The sequence below is a fragment of the Ranitomeya variabilis genome, chromosome 1, assembly GCF_051348905.1.
Source record: "Ranitomeya variabilis isolate aRanVar5 chromosome 1, aRanVar5.hap1, whole genome shotgun sequence".
Lineage (NCBI taxonomy): Eukaryota > Metazoa > Chordata > Amphibia > Anura > Dendrobatidae > Ranitomeya > Ranitomeya variabilis.
This window is the reverse complement of record NC_135232.1, coordinates 385,238,742-385,260,949: the sequence shown is the minus strand read 5'-3', so window position 1 is coordinate 385,260,949 and position 22,208 is coordinate 385,238,742. Positions and strand designations below refer to the sequence as shown.

General features: G+C 41.6%; 1 protein-coding gene across 1 annotated transcript in view; it reads right to left on the bottom strand.

The window, feature by feature from the left end:
• Window positions 1-9,296: 9,296 nt before the first annotated feature.
• Window positions 9,297-22,208, bottom strand: part of ZFAND5 (zinc finger AN1-type containing 5) — a 29,211-nt gene continuing 16,299 nt past the window's right edge. Inside the window, exons 3-6 of the mRNA XM_077249046.1 lie at window positions 14,890-15,001; window positions 14,059-14,156; window positions 13,519-13,644; window positions 9,297-11,167 (exon numbers count right to left, since the gene is read on the bottom strand). Coding sequence (XP_077105161.1) covers window positions 11,019-11,167; window positions 13,519-13,644; window positions 14,059-14,156; window positions 14,890-15,001 — 485 coding nt within the window. The 3' untranslated portion in view covers window positions 9,297-11,018. The remainder of the gene's footprint in view (window positions 11,168-13,518; window positions 13,645-14,058; window positions 14,157-14,889; window positions 15,002-22,208) is intronic.

The window sequence follows — 22,208 nt, the reverse complement described above, 5'->3', positions numbered from 1 at the left end:
GGAAAGTGGTTATTAATAGCTAATTATGTATTAATTGTGGGTGCATGTCTGTTTTCAGCTTTGTAGTTTAGAAGAAAGGGAAAAAGTGTGGAAGTGGGGCTTTAGATAACTGTGTTATTTTATGTAGAGACAAGTCCTGGCTGGAAGAAGTGCTGACAGTCTTCTCTAAATGAAGAAGAAAAGAAAGATGAAGAACTACCAACTAGAGAAGTCACTGGTAAGTCAGGGTGTTACCTGTACACGGACAGTATATACTGTATACTATATACAGACTTCCTGTGTATGTCACTGGTGATCACTGTATTACCTGTACTCTATATAGTTTATACAGAGCTCCTGTGTATAATGTCACTAGTGATCACTGTACTATGTCTACACTGACATAATATACAGACTTCCTGTGTATAATGTCACCGGTGATCACTGTATTACCTGTACACTATATACTTTATACTACAACCCCTGGCAAAAATTATGGAATCACCGGCCTTAGAGGATGTTCATTCAGTTAATTTTGTAGAAAGAAAGCAGATCACAGATATGGCACAAACCTAAAGTCATTTCAAATGGCAACTTTCTGGCTTTAAGAAACACTAAAAGAAATCAAGAACAAAAAATGTGGTAGTCAGTAATGGTTACTTTTTTAACCAAGCATAGGGAAAAAATTATGGAATCATGAAAAACAAACAAACAAAAAAACACTCCAACACATCACTAGTATTTTGTTGCACCACCTCTGGCTTTTATAACAGCTTGTAGTCTCTGAGGCATGGACTTAATGAGTGTCAAACAGGACTCTTCATCAATCTGGCTCCAACTTTCTCTGATTGCTGTTGCCAGATCAGCTTTGTAGGTTGGAGCCTTGTCATGGACCATTTTCTTCAACTTCCACCAAAGATTTTCAATTGGATTGAGATCCGGACTATTTGCAGGCCATGACATTGACCTTATGTGTCTTTTTTCAAGGAATGTTTTCACAGTTTTTTTTTTTGCTCAAATGTGATGGGGTCCCTAAAAAAATGGTTTTGTAAATTTTATGAGAAAAATTTGAAAATCGCTGATCAACTTTTAACCCTTATAACGTCATAACAAAAAAAAAAAAAAATGAATGTTTCCAAAATTGTACTGATATAAAAGTAGACATGTGGGAAACACCAAGGTTACTTACCGGTAGCTGTTTTTTCTGGAACCTTTGACAGCACACCTGAGAGAGGGGTATCTGCCCAGCCAGGACAAGAAATCTACTTAAATTAAAAGGGTGGTACTTCTCCCTCGCTTCAGTTGGTTTACAGAGTATGAGAGGTCTCCCTGGTTAGTTCACACAGCAAACCATCACCACATTATAATCAACAAAAGGCACCCAAACTATAGTGCACACCAAAGGAGTGAGAAGGGGGGAATATACGAGTGCTGTCATGGGTTCCGGAAAAAACGGAGAATGAAAACACCTTAGGGAGGGACCACAGCAGCATCCTTCTACCAAAGGTTAGATCAGTCAAGGAGTTCAGATTCAGTCGGTAGTGTCTAAAGAAGGTAGATGGTGAGGACAAGGTAGCAGCCTTACATTTCTGATCAATCGATACCTCTGCCTTTTCTGGCCAGGATGCTCTGGTGGAGTGAGCCTTTATTCCTTCAGGAACCGGAGCGCCACTCGTTTTTAAGAGTGCCAGGACAGGCGTGGGTGAGTAGAAAAAAGGAAAGTCTTCTAACTGCCCTTTTAAAGCACGAGGGTCCCTGTCAGGACAGGAAACCCAACTGAAGCACCACCCTTTTATTTTCAGGTTTCCTATGCTGGCTGGGCGAATCCCTCTCTCGTGTTTTTTTTTTTTTTTTACAAATAAACGCAAGTCACATCGAAGAAAATTTACCACTTATGAAGTACAATATGTCACGAAAACACTGTCTTTGAATCAGTGGCATGTATTGAAGAGTTCCAGAGTTATTACCTCAAAGTGACAGTAGTCAGAATTGCAAAAATTGGCTTGATCATTAACCCCTTCAAGACCTTGCCCTTTTTCGGTTTTGCGTTTTTCTCTCCCCTCCTTCCCAGAGCCATAACTTTTTTATTTTTCCGTCAATAAGGCCATGTGAGGGCTTATTTTTTGCGGGACAAGTTGTACTTTGGAACGACATCATTGGTTTTAGCATGTCTTGTACTAGAAACCAGCAAAAAAATTCCAAGTGCGATGAAATTGCAAAAAAAAAGTGCAATCTCACACTTGTTTTTTGTTTGGCTTTTTTTGCTAGGTTCACTAAATGCTAAAACTGACCTGCGATTTTGGTTCTCCAGGTCATTACAAGTTCATAGACACCAAACATGTATAGGTTATTTTTTATCTAAGTGGTGAAAAAAAATTCCAAACTTTGCTTTAAAAAAAAATAAAATATATAAATAAAAAATGCGCAATTTTACAATACCCGTAGCGTCTTCATTTTTCGTGATCTGGGGTCGGGTGAGGGCTTATTTTTTGCGTGCCGAGCTGACGTTTTTAATGATACTATTTTGGTGCAGATACGTTCTTTTGATCGCCCGTTATTGCATTTTAATGCAATGTTGCGGCGACAAAAAAAAAAAAGTAATTCTGGCATTTCAAATTTTTTTCTCGCTACGCCGTTCAGCGATCAGGTTAATCTTTTTTTTTATTGATAGATCGGGCGATTCTGAACGTGGCGATACCAAATATGTGTAGGTTTGATTTTATTTTTATTGTTTTATTTTGGATGTGGCGAAAGGGGGGCGATTTAAACTTTTATATTTTTTCCATATTTTTTTAAAACATTTTTTATTTTTGCCATGCTTCAATAGCCTCCATGGGAGGCTAGAAGCTGGCACAACTGGATCGGCTCTGCTATATAGGAGCGATCGTCAGATCGCCCCTATGTAGATTTACTGCATTGCTGAGTGCTGACCACAGGGTGGCGCTCATACCAATCCGGCATCAACAACCATAGAGGTCTCAGGTTGTCATGCCAACGCATCGTTGACCCCCGATCATGAGACGGGGTCGGCAATGCGCTCATTTCCGGCCGCACGGCCGGAAGTGGTAGTTAAATGCCGCTGTCAGCGGCATTTAACTAGTTAATAGTGGCGGGTGAATTGCGATTTCACCCGCCGCTATTGCGGGCACATCAGCTGTTCAAAACAGCTGACATGTCCCATCTTTGATGCGGGCTCACCACCGGACAAGCAGGGTATTTGACCTCTGCCGTACTAGTACGGCGGAGGTCGTGAAGGGGTTAAGGTCAAAATTGGCTTGGTCACTAGGGGGTTAACCATGATTGATATATATATATATATATATATATATATATATATATATATTTTTTTTTTTTTTTTTTTTTTTTCATGCCAATCATTGGGTGACTGTTCATGTCATTTTTAATTTTGAATAAAGTTTATTATAAATCTTGTATTTGTCGTTTCTCCACACCTTTGTGAATAATATTATGTGTAACCATCTACTACTGTCCTAATACCCGAAGTACTGTACTTTTATATACTAAATTCACCTATACGCTCATACAAGTAAGCCAAGTTGTACACACAATGTTTGATCTAGCTATTAGCTTGTTTCAATCACCTGCTCACATAGGCGGCGCTGCCGATGTTCAAATGACCTCAGCCATTGAACGATAGAATTGCTAATTGTTATGAATGGAGTCATGATTTCTGTCATCTCTCTGTGCAAATGTGATTAAAAATTGCTTGTCAGTACTGTGGCTGTCTACTGCATTGCTCTGGGGCAACCAGCCATGTCCCTCCATTTAGATACATTATCATCCTGATGTGAAGCATTTTTTGCATCTGAACATTTATATGCCTTGTAGTCAGATAAAGGGGTTTTCTGGGGTATTCGGATAAATTCTGTATATACTGCAGATTAGCAGATCCTAGCAGTGGGCTAAATGCACAGTGAAAGTTCTACTCAATTGAGCAGGCATTAATGTGATCGCCAGTGTGAGCTCTGCATGCTAGCGGTCACATGACTACTAGATTTTCATCCGATTCTTTCAATGTTTTATTAAGCAAATCAGGTGAAAATAGTCTGCACATGACTGCCAGTATGCAAATCGCGTGCCAGTTATCACATGACCACCCTCTAAATTGAGGATTATCTTTTACAGAGTGTAATGCATGCTGTCAGGATTTAGCAATCCATAAAACTCTGACTGCAGTAATTTCTCAAGCCTGGAAAACCCCTTTGAGAGTCAATCTGACATTGAAAACATTTCTATATACTTAACCTTTAAAAGTTGCATAATAAAACAGTATAAAACATTTTTTTAAAAATTAAACTTTATTAAAAAAAAATAAACATTTGTAAACAAATATCTTGTACATGTCTGCTGTCAGCATAATCCACACAGTAAAAGTAACATTTAAAGGGGTTTAAATAAGAAAAACAAGCAGCCCCATGTCTCCATGAGATGTATCTTGAAGTGAATTGGACCTTGTTTTTGGATGGAAGCACATTCTTTTTTCTCATCTTGGAAAACCCAATTAAACTTCAACTCATCCAACCAAAAAACAAGACTTCTTACGAGAAGAAAAAGAAGATGATAGCTATCAGGAGACAACACAGACAATATCATGGAGAGCTGTGGGCATAAGCAGCCACTTTGTTTTCTGCCAGGATGTGGAGGGGCCAGTGGGATGAGGTCAGGGAAGCCCTTTTCTAAAGATAGATGTAGGTCCCAGAGGTGAGGGTCTTATCAGACATTTAAAGCAGTCTGAGGTATGAATAACCCTTTAAAGTATAAGGGTATGTGCACACGTAGAATGGTCCACTGCAGATTTTTCCTCAGCAGATTTGATAAATCCGCAGGGCAAAAAACACTGCGGTTTTCCTGCAGATTTATCGCGGATTTTTTGTGCGGATTCCACTGCGGTTTTACACCTGCAGTTTTCTATTATGGAGCAGGTGTAAAACCGCTGCGGATTCCGCACAAAGAATTGACATGCTGCGGAATGTAAACCGCTGCGTTTCCGAGCGGTTATTTTCCGCAGCATGTGCACTGCGGATTGCGTTTCCCATAGGTTTACATTGTACTGCAAACGCATGGAAAACTACTGCGGACCCCCAGCTGTGGAAACGCTGCGGATCCACAGCGTGTGAACATAGCCTAAAAGTCAACAATTGTGTTCAATTTTATAGAAAATCTGTGACGTCACTTCATGTTCTGATTTTTCTTAACGTTGCTATGCTGCAAGTGTCTTGTATAGACAACGGGGGACCCTTATGCATACAGGATCTGTCCCATTCCCCCTCTAGTTAATATATGTATGCATTGGGACCCAAGGGGTAACATTTCTCCTTGCGAAGGTGAGGAGACTTAACTGGATTGTGTTGCATATCTATGCAGGAAATTGAAAGCTCTGTATCTGCAAATTTAAGCTATGATTAATATAAGTGTAAAATGTCATAAGAGGTGGGGATTCATTTGAAATCATATTGATGCTATTTCTATAACATACTAACAGAAGTCACAATAAAAAAAAAGTCACTAGGCATTGATAAAATAGAAAGGCTACAAAATGGTGAAAAAGGTTCCAAAATGGCTACCTGGAGAAATAAATTAAAAAAATTAAAAATTTCTTACCGGTATCTGGGTACCCGGATGCTCACTCTTGCTTTTCTTCTGGACGTCCTGGAAGAGGACAGGTCCGTATTGCCAGTTGTATGATAAAAACCTACATTTCCAGCATCTGCTCTAAACCGTGTAGGCACACCCCATACACTGCAAGAGATCAATCAAGTGCTCTAGGCATGGAAAAAAAATGAGCTTACCGAGAGGACACGAGTTACACTTTAGGAAATTACTCCTAAAGTGTAACTCGTGTTCTCTCGGTAAGCTCATTTTTTTTCTTCCAACTAACAGATTTTACAATAAGGCTATGTTCACACTTTGCGGTTTTTGCTGCGGATCCGCAGCCGTTTTCCATGCAGGGTACAGTACAATGTTACCCTATGGAAAACAAAAACCGCTGTGCCCACTTTGCGTTTTTCCGCTTGAAAATCCGCGCGGATTTTCTGCGGAAAAAAAGTAGCATGTCAATTCTTTCTGCGGATTCCGCAGCGGTTTTCCACCTGCACCAATAGGAAAGTGCAGTTGGAAACCCGCAGTGGAATCCGCAGTAACAACCGCACAAAAAACCGCAGTGAAAACCACCGTGGTTTTGCACTGCGGTTTTTCCAAATCCGCAGCTGAAAAATCAGCAGCAAAAAAAGGAAAGTGTGAACAAGCCCTCAAACTTTACAAGGCATATCAAAAACGCAAGTAATTGAAGAGTGCCCTAACATGTAGAAACTCTAAATTAAGAACTATTGAAAAGTTACGGTAAATGGTCATAGTGACAAAAGGTAAGTCGTTTAATGGGGACATTTGAGGTTTTTATTGGCAAAGGTGCAGGGAACCCTACCATTGGCTAAAATAGGTGAAAGCGCTCTGCTAAGTGCAGAACACCATCCTGATCAGCTCTCCTTAGAGAGCAGAGAAAGCTGTGAGAGGATCACCCATTCTTCCTTACTGCTCCCAGGACTGAATGACTCGGGTACCTCTATCAGTCCCATGTACATGAATGGGGTGGCAGCCTAGTTATAGTGGTCACAGGGTCCCATTGGTTGGATCCACAGAGATCAGACATTTAGTCAACAAGTTTTGGTTTGGATGTTTTTGCACTGTGGTGTACTTGACAAACGTCATCCCAAGAGTGATCGCTTCCACCTTGGTGGCCTTGACATAGTCTTCACCTTTTTATAGCAAGTGATGTATGTGTGTGTCAACTGAAATCTGTCAGGAGAGTTGCCCTGTAACAGCTCCGCAATCACTGTATTAATATATTAGTATTTAAAACTTTCAGGGTCATACCAGGGCAATCATGCTTAAGGCTTTTCACACTTGCGTCGGTACGGGGCCGTCGCCATTCGTCAGGCCGACGTACGTTGTGAAAATTGTGCACAAAGTGGGCAGCGGATGCAGTTCTTCAACGCATCCGCTGCCCAGTCTATGAGGAGGGGGCGGAGTTCCGGCCGCGCATTCGCGGTCGGAAATGATGGACGTGACGTACAAAAAACGTTACATTGAACTTTTTTTGTGACGACGGTCCGCCAAAACACAACGGATCCAGTGCACGACGTATGGCGATCCGTCGGCAATACAAGTCTATGGGCAAAAAACGCATCCTGCGAGCACATTTGCAGGATCAGTTTTTTTGTCCAAAACGACGGATTGCAACGGATGCCACAGGACGCAAGTGTGAAAGTAGCCTATGACAAAAGAAAAACACCTTTCCTGACATTACTGTGTATAAAGCAAGTGCCACTCACTCTCCATTTACCCTATAATAAAACACAAGACTTAACAGATCTTGGGAACTCCCTTCCATGAGCCAGAGGCACGAAGAATCAGTGGCCATCCTAGCTGGCAGCCTGTCTTCCCACTTATCGCATGGATGGCCAATCATTTGATTGGGTGCTATATCATTCTACAATTCATGGCCAACATTTAAGCTTCGGCTCTAGTGTTTTTAAAATTAGACAGATGTTTCTATGGTTACTAAAGTACATTGTATAAGCATTTCATAAGCTTTTAAACTTTAACATACAATTATTTACAGTTTTAAACCCTTCTTTTTGCAGACTTCTTCCCCGGCATGTTGTATATCAGCTTTTGGGCGAAATTGTGACTGATGCAAACACAGTCGCGTCTAATCAGTGCTTGAAGTTTATCACAATATCCCTATTTATTAGTTCACCCACTAAGTATTGACCACAAGGTCTCAATGTGTTGGTTAACTTTTCATCCAATGCTATGTTCCCACGATGAGCTTTTTTTTCCTAAAATATGCAGTGTCATATGGGGTGCAAGGTCACAAAGCAAAAGTGATAAATAGATTGGTGAACATAACATTGAAATTTTGGGTACATGGACAAGAAATTATACAGATCTCCATCACATTGAAAACCTGTGGTCGGTTCGCAAAAAGCAGAACAAATAAAGCCGAAAGAAATTGTGATAACCTCCAAGCAGTGGTTAGGTAAAAGTGGGTTGCCATCGCTCAGGATTTGGCCCAGAAGTAGATATCCAGCCTGCCAGGACAAATTGTAGAATCCTTGAAAAATAAGAGTTAGAAGAACACTGTAAATATTACGTTTTTGCATAAACTTATTTCATTTGTCAATAAGTGTGAAAGTCTGAAACACTTTAAAAACTTTTGGTCATGACTGTACATGCAGGACACTTGCCAGCAATATCAGATGGTCATCAGCAGTTTAATAAGTTGGACTAGTGGCAAATTTTGAAGCCTTAAAGAGGACCAGTCAATTCTCATAAACAGATTTTTCACATGCCCTGAATGATTCTGTTCTCTTGAATCTGGCGTAGCTTATTTATATTCCTGCACCTCTCCATTCCTTATATATAGCACCTTCGTTACTGGTTATACATCGTGGGCATGGTGCTCAAGAAGAATTCCATAGGGTTAAAGACAACTCCCACTTGCCAACAACACAAGATCTACATAGAGGGTAGAGGGGGGCAAAGTTAAGGAACAGAGTAGCAGAGTGACAATAGAAGAGTGACGCCAGATTTAGAACAGTACAATTTACACCAGGGAAAAAAGACAAAAACAAAAAACTATATACCTTGCTAAATTTTAGCAAGTGACATCTTCCATTTAAAATGGAATCCGTCACCAGGTTTTCACTACATAGTCTGAGAGCAGCACAATATAGATAGAAACAGGCTCCAATTCGAGCAACTTATCACTTACTTGGCTGCTTGCTGTAGCTTTGATAATGAAAGCAGTTTTAAGGGACCACCACTAGTAAACCTTTTGCCATGGCGAATTCCATATTAATGACCTCTGAATAACCGCACCCACAGTCCTGATTGGCAGCTTTCTGCCTATGCACAATGGTCACAGAAAGCTGCCAATCAGTGGTGTGGGTAGGGTTATACAGTAAGCTCCGCATTCAGAACTGGTATACCTGCACAGAGAAAGTTTTAAGAAAAACTGTAGCAAGATAAGTGACGCATTTCTGGAATCAGGGTCTCAGCTCCTACATAATGCTGCCCTCATGTGGGTTAGCAAGAACCTGATGACAGATTCCCTTTTAAAAGATTACAAATTCTCCGTCCCCTTTAACAGAAAAGCAAGACTTCCCTCTATAGACATTGTAAATTGGCAGCATACATGTGACAATACATAGCAGTTTCACACAATGGTATAATATCCTTACTAAAGCTTCAGTCACAGTAACACTTTAAAATGCAAGTCAATGGCACAGACATGATTCCCTCTGTACATCGTTTATTATTTACATAATACAATATAGCATAAATGCTGAATAGCATGATTATGTGCAATACATAAATATGAACTATCTGTACACATTTGCATATCTAGTAACTCAGAACAAAAGATACAAGTTTTAAAAGAAAAAAAAAAGAACAAAAACTGATGCCTGGGAGGAGTAAGGAGAGCCGAGGGCAGAACACAATAAAATCAGAAAGTGGGGCAGAGTGAACATACATTAACTATTTACAGATGAGAACAGGCAATACTACAACACTACTCTAAAAAATTACTTTCATCTAAAGAGCAAAAACAAACAAAAAAAAGTGGGGGGATAAGTCTCATACAAACCTTCCATTATAACACAGAAGTGAAATTACCAGACAAGCATCAGTGAAGTTTACTGTCTTTTCTAGAGTAGTTTTTATACAAAGCTGTAGATAATGCAGCCCATGCAATAAAACCAAGAAAATTACAGTCCAACACCCAAATACAATTGAAAACTATACGGTGAGCAGCCCCCCTTCATTGTGGTTCCTGACAGCACTCATGGAAGAACTGAAACATTGACACCTCAACCCTATGCAAAAAAAAGAAAATGGATCTACAGCAGCCAAGTAAGGTATGGTTTTCATGCAAATCTGTGCAGGTGAGTCACATTGGAAAACCACCATGAATGGCGAAAAGCCATTAGATTACCTTACCAAATCCAAAAGTAAAAGTGTGCACGGCAAGCTAAAGTTGAAGCAATTTTTAGGTTTGACCCTACAGGCGGAAATATCTGGAACTGAAGTGGGCATTCTGTGCCGCTCTCTATTAGGACATGCTATTAGGAGACGACCTGCTCGGCAGGGAATAGTTGCTTCCACAATCACCCTGTCCAGGTCAGGTGGAAAAAAAAAAAAAAAAAAAGAAGAAAAGGAAAAAGACTGATAACTTCTTTAACCTTTCAATTCAGAATTTCAGCTGTCTCAATAACCACAAACAGAAAAGGCACTGTAAGGATTAAAATAAATACATTAAAAGTGCACCAAGATAGCTGGGACAGAAGGGTTGGATTTTAACCTATGAAAGTTTGACAATCTGCAAATTCATAATACAGGTAAAATAAGAATAAAAATTAATGAGAAATCGTCACCAATGCAAAGTTGTTGGAAAGTACTAAAGCATAATAAAATCTAGCACCACACACAAAGCACAATGTAGGGGCTGATACTTAACTGGATAGTGTCACGTCTAAACAGTATTGCTCATCTTAAAAGTTAGGAGGTTAAGAAAAATGGCGGAAACAAATAAAAAGAAGCGCAGCTCCGGTGCACACACATTCGCGTCCGCCCGCCAGGTTTAGTCCAGACCTGTATCTTTGATAGCACATATCCGATGCAGGCATGCAGATTTTAGGCCTACATTTTGGCACAAACATTTCCTCAACCAGATATGCATTCAACTAAAAACAGTAAAGCCAGCACTGATCCGTCCAAGTTCTGAGAGCACAGGAACACAAAAAAGGGTCAAAAAGGGCTGTATCATCTATTCATTCAATTTTGCCTGTAACACTCAAAACATCCCAACTAGAGAAAAAAAAAAAGTAAGACACCACAAAAAAAAAAAAAAAGTTTAAACATTTGAAAGAAACATGCATCTGCTCTTTAATGTTTCCCTAAGATATATTAAAATCAGAATCAAAAGAAAAAGTCAGTCAGTCTTCACAAATGTAGATTTATATTCTCTGTATTTTTTCTGCCACAACAACTGGGTTTTCTTTCCTTATTTTTGCTGCAGCCTCTGCCTTATAGTCATAAGGGCAGTTGTGCTTGTCAGAGTAACGATGAAGTCCACAAAACAGATTCCCACAACGGCAGTCAAAACCTAAGGAAGAAAATAGAAAGATAAGTGCATGATCATGACGACAGCAAAATTATTTCACCCACTTTGATTTCTTTAAATTCACCCTATAACACCAAAAGTAAATATAACATTCACGTCAATTCTTCACATATGTGGCCTGGAAAAAAGGAGTCAGTGTGCAGTAGTCCACTTATAGGTTAACCGTCTACGGCCGAAAATGTTGGCACCCTTGTAATGGTTTTAGAAAATTAAGTATTTCTGCCCCAAAATTATTTTAATTACACATGTTTTGTTATACAAAGTTTATTTCCTTTGTGTGAATTGGATCAACATAAATGGAGGGGGGACACAGAAAAAGGCAAATTGGACATAATTCCTCTCAAAATTGTTGGCACGTTTCAAAAGTTGTGGGAAAACAACTGTTTCCAGCATGTCATGCTCTTTCAAACTCACTTGTTGCAAGTAACGTGTGCGCAATATACAAATTGACTCGTGTGTGTGTCACAGTAAGCATGGCGAACAGAAGGAGAACTGTCTGAGGACTGAACCAAAATGTTGAAGAATGTCAACAATCTCAAGGTTAAAGGCCATCTCCAGAGATCTTGATGTTCCTTTGTCCACGGTGCACAACATAACCAAGAAGTTTGCAACCCATGGCACTGTACCTAATCTCCCTGGACGTGGCCGGCAGAAAAAAAATTGATCAAAAGGTTGCAATGCAGGATAGTCCAGATGGTGGATAAGCATCAAGTTCCAAAGAAATTCACACTGACCTGCACGGTCAGGGTGCATCAGAGTCAGCGCAAACTATCCGTCGACAATTAAATTAAAGGGAACCTGTCACCCCCCCAGGGCCTATTCAGGTAAAAGAGCAACCTTGTGCAGCACTAAGGCTGCATTCTGTGAAGGTGGCTCTTATGCTTTTGATCCCTAATAATGCTGAAATATTCACTTTTATAAATTGCTGCCATACCTGTATTGAGGTACGTTTTCCCCCCCTGACTCGGACGCCTTGCAGTCGTCTATAATCCCACTGGGCGCCGCCTCCTCTGTCTTGTGCCGTCACCGACGCTTTGCAATTATCTCTCGGGCATGCGCCGTGCACACTGCCCTGGAATTTACATCAAGTGATGTAAGTAGATCACGCCTGCGCACGGCGCATGCCCGAAAAATATGAGCACAGTGCAGGTGTCGGTGACGTGAGGAGCCACAGAGGAGGCGGCGCCCGGTGCACTGAGGGGATGATGGACGGCTGCAGGCGGTTGAGTCAGGGGGAGAAAACGTATCCACGGACTCAATACAGGTACGGCAGCAAGTTATAAAAGTTTATATTTCAGCATTATTAGGGATCAAAAACATAAATAAGAACCACCTTCACAGAATGCAGCCTTAGTGCTGCAGAAGGTGACTCTGCTTGTGAGCAGCTCATGATGTCCCTGCCATGCGTGTCTTAATAGTCCGAAAAATACGGTAAATCCCATTGAACACCCATAGAAAGATCTTAAAAATTGCTGTTAGGAGAAGGCACCCTTCAAATGAGAGACCTGGAGAAGTTTGCAAAAGAAGAGTTGTCCAAAGTTCCAGTTGAGATGTGTAAGAAGCTTGCCGATTGTTAAATGAAGCGATTGATTGCAGTTCTTAATTCCAAAGGGTGTGCAACCAAATATTAAAGTTGAGGGTGTGAATAATTTTGGGGTGGTGTGTGAAATTATGTCCAATTTGTATTTTCAACTCTTGTGTTCCAATATACACAAAGGAAACAAACTTGTATATACTTGCAAGAAAACATGTATAATAGTTTTCTGGGAGAAACTTAAGGGTGCTAACACCTTTGGCCATGATATATCTATTGAGTATTTTTTCCCCCTCACTTATCTGTGTGCAGTCTGTATAAAATCTGTTTTTTTATTTTAACAAACAGCTTTACATAATTCAAAACAATTTACAATTTCCTATGTTACAGAATTGCATGCTGCCAATTTTTTATTTTTTTTCACACAGATTTGGCCAGTTTAAAAAGATGCTCATCTACACTGCCCCACTGAATAACATTGGTCCAAGTTGTGTGTTTTTTTCACACGGACAACACTGGAAGAACGAAAATACTGTCATGTGAACAAGCCAATAGATAAGGCCATTACAGAAGAGGCCAACAGATAAGCCTTTATAAAAGAGGCAGCATGATTTCAGGTACATTCACAGATGTTTTTATTCAACTTAGTGAGACGTCTAGCTTCACAAGTGAAGCCACCAGACACAAAAGTAACCCCGTCAGAAAGTAGTAGGCAAGTTCTGTCATCCATTAGCTATATTTTATGTTTCCATGTCCATCTACAAAGGAATGAATGACAGGAAGGCAACAAGTACAATACCTGTAAGACCAATCTTCTTCCTGCACATGAAGCATCTGTTCTTCTTTGGCTTGGGGAGTTCTGGAGTCTTTTCCTCATTTTGAGATGTACTAGGCTGAGATACTGATGGACTTGGCTGAGTCACAACTGAAATACAAATCAATAGATAAATGTAGGAAATATCAGAGTTGAGAAACACAAACCTTAGTTTCATACTCCTCATCTATTATTCCCATTGACAAGCCAGTGTGGGCTCGGAAGTGAATCACTGCAGACAATGAACAGATTGAAGTACTGAAAGAAAACATGGCCTACATCTATTTTGCAGTTATACTTATATGATCATATTACCTGGTTGTAGGAGTAACAAAGGAATCTAGAGCGCTTCATCATTCAAGTTGCCCACAAAAACAACAGTATATTCTTAGAAGACAAAAAAAAACTAACTAGCCAAAAATTACAGTGGATTGAAGTTTGTAATAACATTTGTACATGTGTTTGGCGGATATTACAACAGTGGTCTTCAGATATTTCCTATACCTACTGGCACATAAAACATACCTGGTTCTGAGGATTCTGTTTTTGGAGATGTCGAATTATCTTCTCTTGAAATGCTCATCTCTGTCATTTGCTGAGTTACAGGTAAAGCAGCCACATTTCTAAAAGGATTGCAAGAAGGAAAAAAAAAAATTGTGAAATTAAGTGGAAAAAACCCCATAATTTAGGACTTTTACTGTGTGTGCGGCTGAGACCTTATGAACATATATTTAAGATCTTTCAAGGGAAAAAGTTGTTTAGGGAAATGTTTTTTTCCACTCCTTTATAGCAAAGTTATTACTGTGCAAGGAAACTGAAAGGTTTTAATTTACGTGAAAAGCTGTATACCTATGGATCAACACAGGGTTCTTAGGATGATCACAAGAGCGTTTCCAGTCTCAGATAGTGAAATTGGCAATATAAAAGTCAAACATTGTGAAGTTGCCTTATCCCCATAAAGAAACATTAAATTTAGTGTAACAGTCGCCAACACTAAAATAAGCCACTAGAAGGCTGAAGAACTGCTTCTATAAAAACATGCCCGGGTAGTGTCTGGTAATGCTCGAGTGTACTCGTTGCTCTGCTGGTCTCCCAGTATTTGTTAGTGTTCGGAGATTAAGTTTTCATCACCTCAGCTGAATGATTTACAGCTATTAGCCAGCTTGATTACATGTGGGGATTCATTAGCAACCAGGCAACCCCCACATATACTTAGGCTGGATAGTAGCTGTAAATCATTCAGCTGCGGCAATAAAAACTTAATCTCCGAACACTAACAAATACTCGGAGGACCCCCGAGCAACGAGTACACTCGCTCATCACTAGTAGTGTCCTACACACTGTTCACTCACTTACCTGGATTTGTCAGTAGGGCTGCCAACATCACTTTCACAGTTGTTTAATACGGTTTCTACTCTCTGGATGGCTGCAGACTCTGCAGTAGGACTATTCGAACCACTGGATGCACCTAGATGAAACAAGACACATTTTTCAGTCCAATTGCTAGTTCCAATTAAGCCCCCTAACATACGCAAGTGCAAGGTCTAGAATGTTAGTCAAATGACCATCACATTATCCACAATTCCAATTACACTGAACCCAAAGGCAGTCATTAGCTTCTGTATGCACAATCAAACTCCATAACCAACAATGGCCTATTACTGGGGAAAGCATGAGAAACGGCACACAAATGATTAGTATAAAAGGTCAGAAATCTGAAAGTACCACTCTGACAGCAAAGCGGCGAGTATGTATCTTAGGACCAACTAGCTCAACTTTAGCCGTTATCAATTTACTTTCACCCCATTTTATTTTTATTCTTTTTATGGTGAACTCATCCATTGACTCGAGACCGACTGACAGTCACCTATTACCAAAATAACAGGATAGAAGCCAATGGATTTGACAAAAAAAAAAACAAACAAAAAAAAAAAAAAAAAACACACAAACCCAATAGTTTTAATTCATTCAAATGGTTATTCAAGGGGTGGTCAACACTTGAGGCTCAAGTCTGCAGTCACTGTATGCTTTGAGGATTATCCGGTGCTAGCATCGGAGGACGTGTGACCAAAAGTATTTGTATACATGTGGTCAAGTGCTAACTAGACATGCGCAGCCTCACTTAAGGGTACCGTTACACTAAACGATTTACCAACGATCACGACCAGCGATACGACCTGGCCGTGATCGTTGGTAAGTCGTTGTGTGGTCGCTGGGAGCGGTCACACAGACAGCTCTCCAGCGACCAACGATGCCGAAGTCCCCGGGTAACCAGGGTAAACATCGTAAATGTAAAAAAAAACCAAAAAACAGTACATATTCACATTCCGGTGTCCGTCAGGTCCCTCGCCTTCAGCTTCCCGCACTGACTGAGTGCAGGCCGTAAAGTAAAAGCAGAGCGCAGCAGTGACGTCACCGCTGTGCCCTGCTTTCCGGCCGGCGCTCACAGTCAGTGCGGGAAGCAGACGGCAAGGGACCTGACGGACACCAGAATGTGAGTATGTACTGTTTGTTTTTTTTTACATTTACGATGGTAACCAGGGTAAACATCGGGTTACTAAGCGCGGCCCTGCGCTTAGTAACCCGATGTTTACCCTGGTTACAAGCAAACGCATCGCTGGATCGGTGTCACACACACCGATCCAGCGATGACAGCGGGAGATCCAGCGACGAAATAAAGTTCCAAACGTTCTGCTACGACGTACGATTCTCAGCAGGGTCCCTGATCGCTGCTGCGTGTCAGACACAGCGATATCGTATGGATATCGCTGGAACGTCACGGATCGTACCGTCGTAGCAACCAAAGTGCCACTGTGAGACGGTACCCTAAGACAAGTGAATAGAGCAAAACAGCACATATCCAGTCGGAATGTGGCTAGAAGTACACAAAAATCGCATTCTTGTGATCACATGACCAACCGCTCCGGTGAAGGAGAATCCTGATTGCGCCCTGTGAGGATTCACAAGTTTGCAGTCAGACGGCAGACTTAAATCCCGAGCCTGGACAACCCCTTTAACCACTCATTGATCACAAAGATGTATCACATTAGTTATGTGATAACTACTTTACTTATCATGAAGTATTAATTACAAAAACAAAACAAAAACAAAAAAAAACACCCCACAGGACTTTATAAAAAGGCATATAGATAAAAATATAGCTGTCATGTTTATGAATTTCAGTCAAAAGTATTTTTTTATCTAAACATTTCTAACCACCAGGTCAGAGGCAAAGATTTAATTTTACTAAATTGTATGTAATGGAAATGGACATCGTTAGTGGCCACTGAAAGCACATTATACTGACTAATACAGTTGCTGGGATGGAAACACCTATATTGGGACACACGCTATGCATCTGTTTTGCAGGAAGTGGGTCAAACAAAGGCATCATACAGCTTGGCATAATGCCATGCAGCTAAACCCCAACAGGAGACACAGTAAGGAGAAAAAAAATCACATGAAAAGCCGAATATAGTGATTATTAACACCAAAGAAAACCCTCAGCTATAGCTGAAATGCTTCACTAAATCATTAAGGGTAGGGATTTAAAATACTCAAAACTTCAGCATTAAAATAGTAATGGAACCTTTTTAAATAACAGGTTACAAAGAAAAATCCATCGGGAATATTTCTTTATACTGTCAAGTTCTCATCAGTGAAAACTTAAGACGGTCATTAAAGTGTGCCAGCTTTATCAGTGGTTCACGCAGTTTGATAATCTGAATGCAGGCATGTGCACACGGCATCTTCAACAAGCAGATACCACCTGAAAAAGTGCTGAAACGATAAAAATAAACAAGCACTGGAATGTCAAAATGATAAACCTGTTTTTTTGTTTTTTTTTCTTCTTTCTTCTTCTTCTTCTTTTAAAAGAACAACAAAAGGCGAGACTTCAGCAAAAAAATACTGCTGGCGTTTTCCTAATGCGTCTTCCGTTTCAAAAACGCTGGGTACGCCGGCGTCTAGACTGTGCACATATCCAAGTACACCAAAATATTAGTTGGCCGAGGCCAGTTTTACACCTTTCTTCTCATACATTTAGAAAATAGCAATTTCTTCCCCAGTGTGCTGTGCTCATTTTTGAGCCATCAGTTTTTTTTTGTTTTTTTTTTTTAAATGTGCTGAAAAAGTTTCTTAGCTAAAAGCGCTTAAAAACAACTCCTCATTTTCATTTCCTGTAGTGAGTACTATGGTATGATAATGGTCTCTTCAAAGTGGAAGGGAACTCTAGTGCCACCTTTGGGAAGTAGCAATCCTAAAAGTCAACATAGACTCTCCAAGGAGCCTCGTGGTATGTTCATATGCTATTTCTTAGGTGGTTTTCTATGCCGATTGCCCAAATGAAAAGGCATATCAGAAAACGCTTTACAGAATATTTCCACACCGATGCCACCCTTTGCCAATCACGGCACTGGTTACCCAGCTGCTAAAGTACAATATGAACTTCTTATTCACCATCAAAGCTCTTTCACTTCCCTATATCTTCATCCACTAACCTACTTGCTCTCCGTTTTGCCAATGATCTAAGATTAACATCCTCTCTAATCCAAACCTTCAAGTTCCGTCTCTAGGACTTCTCTTGTGCTGCACCAGTTTTCTGGAATACACTACACAACACTTCATTCCCAGTAGCAACAGTTTGAAAGCAAGCTTTACAATTTTGTTTAGACTAGTCTATCACCTCACTAATCTAAAGTCTTGACAATTCTTTATTCCTAAAGTTATGTGGCCATGATCAGGAGGAGCAGTGTTTTGGGACTCAGCTGACCTGCGCTGCATTCTACATAAGAAGCACAGTGGATCGGATTTATAGAAATCCCATGCCCACTGTGCTTCTATTTAATGCTGCGTAAACTCACCCGCAGGTTTAAGAGCAGCAGCATGTTAATTATCTGCAGCGGATATGCTAGTCTCCGCTGATGAAATAATAGATGCAATTACCACGAGCCCTGGTAGAACACACGTCGACATCGGTGGACCGGAGTAGGCCCAAGAGGAGCATTACTTGTTTTACATGGGAGAAATAAAGTGATTGAGAATGTTGCTCAAGAAGTGGGCAACCTTTTTAATGAATCAGGAGTATCTGACAAGTGGAGTGCATCTTCGTGTGCTCCTTGCCACAAATCCTACTCCAGCCACAAGAAACGCTGCCTCTCGCCATGAATTTACACACCAGTGCCGGTCAAGCGATGTGCGCACATGATCTTCTGGGGCTTGCATGACATCATGTCACAAAAGCTCCAGGCGACCAAGCGTAGACATCAGAATGGCACCAGTACAGGAAGAAAGTATGAAAGTGTTATTTAACATGGAGTAAATATAGACTGAGAAAGGGTTGCCCAAATAGTGGACAACCCCTTTTAGAGGCATGTGCCCCTTAAAGAATCAGGAGCGTCTTACTCCAGCTTGCCACTACATCAAGTACAGGTTAAAGCCATGGTGCTGCATGTTAGGTAGGACACACCACTCACAATAAGCACTGTTAAAGAAGGCCATAACCCCTCACTGGGTATGGGGAAAAAAAAAGAAAAAAAAACTCCGACATCACACAAATGTAGTGCCAGCCATGAAACTTGTTTTGGCAAAAGTGACGCCAGAATTTTGGTGCAAATTAGCTTAATAAATGTGCCCGTTATTTTGAAAGCTTATCTAACATTGTTCCCGAATAGGCAATGTGTTTGAGCGCTTTCATTCAAAAGTCTGATTACAGGCTATTCTTGTAAGGATGTGTCCACGGGCCGGATTACATCCGGATTAGCTGCGGATTGAACGCTGCGTGCAACCGCAGCGTTCAACCTGCAGCGTCCAGATGTTACAGCATAGTGGAGGGGATTTTATGAAATGCTGTCTCCACTATGCGTGCGAACACGCATCCGGCAACCCTGCGTTTACGGACATGCAGCGCATCTTTTTAGAATAACACAGCCCTATGTATAGGGTGCAACGACTCCGGATGTGTTCAATATGTGCAAAACACATCCGGAACCACCACGCATACAGAAGGGGGCGGGGTTTTCCCGCTCCATCCAAAGCGCCAACAATCCAGACCGTGGACACGCACCCTAAAGCATATTCAGTATTTGGTCAGCATTTTAGCTAGGTACAGGTGCTTCTCACAAAATTAGAATATCAAAAAGTTACATTTACTTCACTTCAATACAAAAAGTCAAACACATTATATAGAGTCATTACAAACAGAGTGATCTATTTCAAGTGTTTGTTTCTGTTAGGCCATGTTCACACAGTGCGTTTTTTACCGCGGAATCGCGGCGGTTTTGCCGCTGCGGTTCCGCAGCTGTTTTCCATGCAGGGTACAGTACACTGTACCCTATGGAAAACAGGACACACTGTGCACATGGTCCGGAAATTTAAAAAAAAAAGCCGTGCTGAATAGCTCCCGGAAAAAAGAAGGAGCATGTCAATTCTTCTTCCTGAACCGCAGCGGTTCTGCACCCATAGACCTCCATTGTGAGGTCAAAATCGCAGTAAAACCCGCAGATCAAAAATATATCTGCGGGTTTTACTGCGGTTTGTTGTGCAGAACCGCTGCAGCCGGAAGTGCGGGGAAGCCGGCGGAAGTGCGGGGCCGGAAGTGCGTGGGCGGAGAGACATGGAGGCATACCGGCGCATGGGGATCGTGTCGGCCGTTTGATTGATTTGGTATGTGTGTCTGTGTGTGTGTGTATGTGTGTGTGTGTGTGTGTGTGTGTGTGTGTGTGTGTGTGTGTGTGTGTGTGTGTGTGTGTGTGTGTGTGTGTGTATGTGTGTGTGTATGCGTGTGTGTGTGCGTGTGTGTGTGCGTGTCCCCATGCGACGCTAGTGCCTCCATTGTGCTAAGTCGCCGTATGGACTACTACTCCCATCCGGTATTAGGATGGGAGAGTTGTCCCTGTGTCCGGCGACTTAGCACAATGGTAAAGTTACACCAAACACCTACACACAATACACATACATGACACACAGTACATACAACACATAACACAGAGTATATACTCACCAACAGCACACTTGTAGGCGAAGCCCTCGATCCTCCAGGAAAAAATCCCAAAATAATAAACCAAATCCATACTCCCTGTCCGCAGAATCCATAAAACGAGTGTCCCACGCCGATCGGCTGCTCTCCGGCGATACACTGCCAGGAGCGAAGCTCCTAGCAGTGTATCGCGTACTGTCCCGGAGCTCAATGACTCCGGCGTCTCGGTTAACAGCAGTACAGCTGCGTTGAACTTTCCCACGCAGCACTGCCGTTAAGCGAGAGTGCCGGGGTCAATGACCGCCGGTAAACTCGCTCGCGCATGCGCAGTGACACACCGACAGGAACTATGGCTCCTGTCAGTGTGTTGCTGCATCCGTGGAGAGCAGACATATCTCTGGATGTGTCTGTTCTCCATGGAAAATCTTCGTGGGATACGTGGCACTTAAATACATGATACGTGTCACTTAAATACGTGGCACGTGGCACTTAAATACGTGGCACTGAAATACGTGATACGTGGCACGTGGCACTTAAATACGTGGCACTGAAATACGTGGCACGTGGCACTGAAATACGTGGCACGTGGCACTGAAATATGTGGCACGTGGCACTTAAATACGTGGCACGTGGCACTGAAATACGTGGCACGTGGCACTTAAATACGTGGCACGTGGCACTACAATACGTGGCACGTGGCACTACAATACGTGGCACTTAAATACGTGGCACGTGGCACTAAAATACGTGGCACTGAAATACGTGGCACGTGGCACTGAAATACGTGGCACGTGGCACTTAAATATGTGGCACGTGGCACTAAAATACGTGGCACGTGGCACTTAAATACGTGGCACTACAATACGTGGCACGTGGCACTTAAATACGTGGCACGTGGCACTGAGATACGTGGCACGTGGCACTTAAATACGTGGCACGTGGCACTAAAATACGTGGCACTGAAATATGTGGCACGTGGCACTTAAATACGTGGCACGTGGCACTGAAATACGTGGCACTTAGGCTATGTTCACATTTGCGTTGTGCGCCGCAGCGTCGGCGCCGCAACACACAACGCAAAGTAAAACGCAGCAAAACGCATGCACAACGCTGCGTTTTGCGCCGCATGCGTCCTTTTTTTGATTGATTTTGGACGCAGCAAAAATGCAACTTGCTGCGTCCTCTGCGCCCGGATGCGTGCGCTGCAGTGACGCATGCGGCGCAAAACGCGGAGCGCTGTCATTCAAAACACGTCCACTCATTTTGGTGTTTAGTCCCAAAATGGAGGATGGAAGAAGAAAAGGGTTGGACAAGGAAATGACATCATTTCTTTTTTTTTTTTCCCCCACTGCAGTTAAAGCTTTATTTGTGTCAAACACAGACAATTTGCAGAGAAAACTGCATAAAAAAACGCACCAAAAACCGCACTAAAAAACGCACCAAAAACGCACCTGCGTTTTCTGCAGAGACCTGCAGATTCAGTCAGGAAAAAAAAAGGATGGAAATCCTGAACGTGTGAACATAGCCTTAATGTTGATGATTAAGGTTTACAGCCAATGAAAACCCAAAAGTCACTATCTCAGTAAATTAGAATACTTTATAACACTAGCATGAAAAATTATTTTCAAATCCGAAATGTTGGCCTACTGAAATGTATGTTCAGTAAATGCACTCAATACTTGTTGGGGGTTCCTTTTGT